Genomic DNA, 6,483 nt, shown 5'->3' with positions numbered 1-6,483 from the left:
GATGATTAGGAGAGAGTAACGTAACAATAATGCATTGTTCCAGTTTTATTCAATTTCAAAGAAAACATCTGTTTTTAGTACACGATACACTCTAGAGATAAGGTCAGTTTGTAGCACTTTCTCCTATTCTCCTTAAACTATGTTTAGTTATGAATGTCCATGTGTCGATCAGTTCATGTGTCGATCAGTTCATGTGTCGATGCTTAGAAAAATGAAACATGGAAACACAATGACGATATTTGTCAACTGTATAATTCTTGCTGCTGATTTGAGTATAGGTGAGTGTTTCAATTGCCTATGTTAGAATATCATTTTGTAGATATAGTTTTCAAGAACAAAGATGGCAATACGCTCACAGGCGTAAATAAAAATAGAACGATGATGCCAACTGTGGACGCTTGATGATCCTTAAAGTAAGACGAAAATAAAGCTCTTTTGCGCTACAAGGTAAAAAAGAAAGAGCAAATTTTTAATGAGATCTATGATTTGGTCAAGAAAAATAAAAGATCGATGTTTGCAAAACAATTTTTTTTATACTTTAAGGTTTAGGGTTAGGATAAGGATTAGGGGTTAGGACTAGAGTTAAGGTCTACGGTTAATATTTGTTACTAATATCTATAGGTTTCTGCTATTGTCTGGGTTACTAATAGTTACTATAAGGTTAAACCGAATCATGCGTTCGGAGCTGACAGCGCCAAGTAGAAAATAGTCTTACACAAGGTAGAAAGATGGACTATGTCAATGAAAAACTCTGGTTCTGCTGCTGAGCAGTAGAAAGTTAAGTAATAAGAGAAATGTTCATACTACTAAACGTTATACACAATAATCTGTTATTTGTTAACAAAATTAATCTTTTATTTGATTCTACAGTACACACGAACAAATTGCATTAAAATATTTACGTGGTTTTTGAAATGTAGAGTTAATGCTATACATTGGATACATCAAGAGCTTTCTATTTATAAACTTGCTTTTTTATGAAAATCTCCGCAAATATCAATAAATATGATCTATGCAGAGAGATTGGATATTTTTGTCTTATCTAAATTGAAATGTGGTTTTTGGTCACTCTTATAAGCATAATATATCTGAGGTGTTTGTGTTTCTGGTAAGATAATTTCAGCATCTTTAGAGTCAAAACTAATAAAAGATCTACAGATCTACGAGTCAAAGAATTAGAAATGAGTTGTAATAACTAGAAATATTAATCATCTTTTTCTTATATTTTCGGGGTTATAAAGAAAAAAAAAGTTCTTTAAATATAATGTTACAAGAATCGTGACGCAGTTTTTCTTTATTGAATCAACTTTAATGTAAAATGATTGCATCTCGGGGCTGTGGCATCTCCCTTGAAGCTTCCTGCCAATTTGTCCTTGAAAATGTTTTAAATGTTAAGTTTCACTGCAAGGAAAATGTTTTTCAATGGCAGCACACAATCAATTAGAAGGCAATTACAAAGCAGACATACTGGCAAAAGATGGAAGAACTAACAAACAAATGAAAATTCCTCTCTACCCAGAATTGGTTAATATACATGACAGGTAGGACGTAATTAACTTCTTTTTTGAAGTAACGTCTGTTTTATATAAGATAGATTAGAAGAAATGATGAAAATAAGAGTGTAGATTAAATGAGAATTGGGCCAGCTCACATCCCAATTACAAGAAAAAGGACGCCTATTATAAGATATCTCGACATGACCAACTCATAGTTTTTTCGACTCAGAACCGGACACAACAGAATGAGACAACATATGTTCCGGAAGCTAAATTTGGGACGAGCTTCCCCAGAGAATGTTGACCATGTTCTTCAAAACTGCATGCAAGACTCTGGCCCCAAAACCCTCACATGGAAAAAAAAAACATATGGAGAACTGCCTGATCTGGAAACCACTGCGCGGTTCATCTCAGGTGTAGGAGAACTGATCTGAACCCTCCGACATGTCAAATAAGAACGAAGAAGAAAAAAAGAAGAAGAAACCGCTTCTGGTGCTGGCATCAAGGTCCTGATACTGATAGTGGCTATTTGTTAATATTTAGAATCTTAAGCGTTGTAGGTCAATATTTAGTGATTTAGATGAACTCATTTGCGGCAAACGATATTTTATTAACAGCGACGGCATCAAATATTCCTATTTATAATTTCAACCTTAGATAGTGCCGAAGCATAGATTAAATTGTAGTCTGTTGGCCTTTTATTGAGATCTATGGTTTAGATTAGTGATGCCCAGCCTTATTCGGTCTAAGGACCATTTTAATTTACGACACTCGTGTCGCGGGCCACATCGCCAAAAACGTTTTTAAAAAGGAAATAAACAGTTAACCAATTTTATTAGAACCAATCGACTCTAGTACTTACAATAATGAATGAGAAGTTTATCGGAAACCAACTTCTTCTCATCTGGCTACATAACTGAGACAGCAAATTAGAGTAGTCTTTGTGATGGCTGAAACTTCTTTAAACAGATCTTTGTTTGTGAGGCTTCTAACTTCTATGATTTCAAAGTTGCTGTTTATGCGCGATAAATACCAAAAAAATGGATCAGTTTCAGATATGTCGGTTGGCTCGTCAGAAGATATTTCAAAGTCTGGTGCCCAGTCTCTTGCCTTTGAATGGACATTTTCCTCCCTATCAACCAATCGCTTTGTCATGAGACACCTTCACATGCATTCTTTCTTTTCATGACTTACTGCTAGCAAGCACTTTTTGTTAATACGCATTCGTTGTCTGAAAATGATTTCGTTTTTCTACGGATAATATGAGTAGCTCTGTACACCAGTCTTACAACAGACTTGTTTGTGTTATGATGTTGAGTGGTTCTTTGAAAAGAGACACGCACACTGTGCAACTTAAACTTGTCTTTTTATCAGTATCACGATACACCAAAGAATAAACTCAAGATGAAGGAAGACAAGACAGAAATAATTAAGATTGGCACTAGGAACAACGTCTCGAAAGTCGGAAACAAAGATTCTCTTTTTATCACGAACTGCCAGCTTCCTTATGTCCATGTAGTGCGGAATCTTGGAGTTTTCTTCGACTCAACACTATCTTTCGACCCACACATAAGTCAGCTCTGCAAGGGTCTTTATCTGCAGCTGTGTAGATTAGGCCAGATCAGACCATATTTAACAACGGAGTCAACAAAAACGTTAGCTGTGGCATTCATACTCTCCCGCCTTGACTACTGCAACGCCGTACTAGCAGGTATACCCGATGACAAAATAGCCAAGCTGCAACGTATTCAGAACAATGCCGCACGAATAGTCCTTAGAAAAACTAGACAAGATTCTGCTACTACGCTCTGATGCGCACGCTCCATTGGCTTCCCGTGAAAGCAAGAATCGATTACAAGGTCACCACACTTTGTCATCAGTGTATATATAACAATGAGATGCCCTTGTACCTTAGCGAACTGATTACTCCATATGTCCCCCAGAGAGCCCTGCACTCAACGCTTTTAGTGGTGCCACGATTCTCCCTTAAAAGCTACGGTCTGCGGGCTTTTTCAGTGCACGGACCAAAGGTTTGTAACTCACTCCCCATTGATCTAAGACAGACAGCATGCTACACCACTTTTAAGAATAACATTAAGACCTATCTGTTTAAAACTTTTTTAGATTAATTGTTATTTTAGCTGTCGTGTTTGTGTTTGTAATGTTATTACAGTGCCTTGAGCCTACATTTTGTTTGTTAACAGCGCTTTATTAATAAATTTATTATAATTAATACACGCCAGTTCGGCAAAGACCCGTGTTGTAAATATTACACACGCAAGTCACGCGAATGTGATCAACCAGTGGTCAAGCGACGTTCCATCCGGTTCTAGAAGGCCAGTAGGGACTCTATATAAGAGCGAGTGTGTTAGAGTCAAGACACTTCACGTGACCTCGCAATGTGACCAGTACGAGGCGATGTCAGAACCAGCACGGTGTGTGGAGTCGGTCCGAAACAGAGGCAAGGTTTTAGTACAGTCCATGTTCATGTTTTACCAATTGTACAGTTTGGCTGTGATGTATTGGAACTTAAACTGTAACTGTTATTTTGGAGCCCTGAGTTATCAGGTTTTTTAGATTGGTTTGCAGAGAGCCTGGATAGTGAGAAACGTTACAATATTAACACGCCTTGTTTTTGTATTAAAAGTTGTTTAGTGCATATTCATATATCTTATTTTATTTGAACTATAAGCTTTAATACATTCCATAATAGACATAAATGAGATCAAGCCAACTGTATACATATTAATAGAAATGTAGGTACAACTATCTTGCAGTAATACTCGACCGAAGCCAAATTGGCAGGATAGGGGAAAATGGCCGCATATTCGGCCGAAGCCGGGCATACTATCCAGTGCAACCCTAACATAGACTAACTACAGGTAATAAAACAGGAATATCTAGCATCAAGTGATATGTATAGACCTACTTTTAACTTACACATCTGATTTTTTTCCAGGCATGTGCCAGAAGATGAATGAGTGCCCGTCCAACCTACCAAAAGACTCTCACCTCAAGGTGTTCGGAGGCGCTTGCTACCAGTTTGCTTTGTCTTATTCGAGGACTCACTCCGAGGCCAAACAAAATTGTGAAAGTCAAGGTGGGACTCTGGCGCTGGTCAAGACACAGGATGTCCAGAACTTCCTCTTCACCACACTGACCAACGACTTCCGAGATTATTTCGACAAAGTCTGGATAGGCCTGAGTGATATGGACAAGGAAAAAGAGTTCAAATGGGACGATGGAACTACCTTGACCTACAGTAATTGGGGACACCTGTCCACCCACGATATCGACGACTGTGTTCTAATGGATCTCAGAAATGATGGCAAATGGACAGAATATGCTTGTGATCAATCCCCTTTCTTGATTTTTTTCACACAAAACGAGAAGCACCCCTACATTTGTCAGTACAGTTTAGCGGCTAGCAGCAACGCACACTCCACAGTCACAGCCACTACGCTGGCAAGAACCACCACACCCGACAGCAACGCATCAGGCAGCTCCACAAGTGATGCCACAACCATCGATACCGTCTCCGGAATAACTGACACCACCGTACTGATCATGTCCAACTCCTGTCCGGCTTTCTCCTGTGATCTTGATTGTGGCATGAATGGTTTCCAGAAAAACGAAACTTCGGGTTGTTCTTTGTGTCAATGTGCTGTTTAGGTTAATGTCAGAAACATTCATTCCGCTGTTCGTTGTGTCAATCGGCTGTTTAAATTAATGTCAGAAACATTCATTCAGCTTTCAGCTGTTCGTTGTGTCAATCGGCTGTTTAAATTAATGTCAGAAACATTCATTCAGCTTTCAGATGTTCGGTGTGTCAATGTGCTGTTTAAGTTAATATCATAAATATTCATTCAACTTATAATTCTTTCAGCACAAATAAAACTTAACTAAATACATCAAAGATTTAAGTCTGTTCTTCTTTAAGTTTAGTAACATTCCGAAAATGATCTGGTCAACATAAAATATGTGGGTTTTCCGTCTACGGGGTCACTGGTTCAAGCCCTGGTCGGTGCAGACATTTTAGGGGCCCTTTAGACCTATCAAGATTCTTGTTGCAAGTCGCGGGATGGTACTATTGCAGACATTTCACATCATACACAGTTCTTAATCAAACATGAAACTGTATGTATCGATATATAACTATCTATATTGTTATAACCCTATTCGCGACGCAAAAGGGTAAACTGTTTGTGATCAGCTGACATTTCTGATACAGGCCTGCAATGCAGTTTAGCGTGCTATATTGAAAGGCAAGGGACAGTACTGGCATGAACTTTGCACGTGAATAGCGCCCGTGTTATGGTCATCTGATAATAGACCTGTGTGTAGGAAAGCGGCAGTTCAAGACCGGAGAGCGTTAAGACCGGGACTGTTAGTCAGCCATGAAGTCGGTCCTGGTGCAGTCCTCCAGTGAAACGTACGAGTCCAGGAAGAGACTGTAGAGTTATGAGTTTAGTACAGTGATATACAGTCTAAAGTTGTAGCAGTTGATTATGTTGCCAATTGTGTCGCCAATTGTGTCGTATTGGCTGTTTGATTTGACCATTATTAAAGAACCAGATTATTTGGAGCCTTGTTGTCAAGTTCTTGATGTGTTAGATGTGTTTAGCAGTAATTACAGAATGCCTGAGTAGGAGAGAATCGTAACAATATATATTGTTGTTACCCTATTCGCGACGTAATAGGGTTAACTGTGTATGATCAGCTGACATATGTGACACAGGCCTGTAATAGTTTAGCGTGCTATATCGAAGGGCAAGGGATAGTACTGGCATGAACTTTGCACGTGAATAGGACCCGGGTTATGGTCATCTGATCATAAGCCTGCGTGGACCAGAGACACAGTGTGTGTAAGGCAGTGCAGTTCAAGACAGGACAGCGAGTAGACCGGGGCTGTTAGTCTGGTGGAGTCCTGAAGTGAATGTACGAGTCCGCGAAGAGATAGAGACAGTAGAGTTTATTAGTTTAGTAC

The 6,483-nt window shown here is 38.9% G+C and overlaps 1 protein-coding gene across 2 annotated transcripts; it reads left to right on the top strand.

Moving 5' to 3' along the window:
* Positions 1-5,412, top strand: LOC106071489 (macrophage mannose receptor 1-like). 2 transcript variants are annotated; one of them, XM_013231611.2, is made up of 2 exons: positions 1-102; positions 4,456-5,412. In XM_013231611.2, exon 2 carries the CDS (start codon positions 4,458-4,460, stop codon positions 5,166-5,168), a length of 711 nt encoding a protein of 236 aa, XP_013087065.1. In that variant the 5' UTR covers positions 1-102; positions 4,456-4,457; the 3' UTR covers positions 5,169-5,412. The 2 variants fall into 2 exon arrangements, with proteins under 2 accessions (XP_013087065.1, XP_013087064.2); XM_013231610.2 differs by lacking the exon at positions 1-102 and adding an exon at positions 123-278.
* The last annotated feature ends 1,071 nt before the right edge of the window (positions 5,413-6,483 follow it).

The sequence above is a fragment of the Biomphalaria glabrata genome, chromosome 3, assembly GCF_947242115.1.
Source record: "Biomphalaria glabrata chromosome 3, xgBioGlab47.1, whole genome shotgun sequence".
Lineage (NCBI taxonomy): Eukaryota > Metazoa > Mollusca > Gastropoda > Planorbidae > Biomphalaria > Biomphalaria glabrata.
This window is presented reverse-complemented; position numbering and strand designations above follow the sequence as displayed.

Bases quoted from the DNA above. Each gene is read 5' to 3' on its own strand.
- LOC106071489 (XM_013231610.2), top strand. From the start codon at position 140: ATGTTTAGTTATGAATGTCCATGTGTCGATCAGTTCATGTGTCGATCA. The intron at 279-4,455 runs GTGAGTGTTTCA...ATTTTTTTCCAG, and splicing joins TGCTGCTGATTTGAGTATAG to GCATGTGCCAGAAGATGAAT.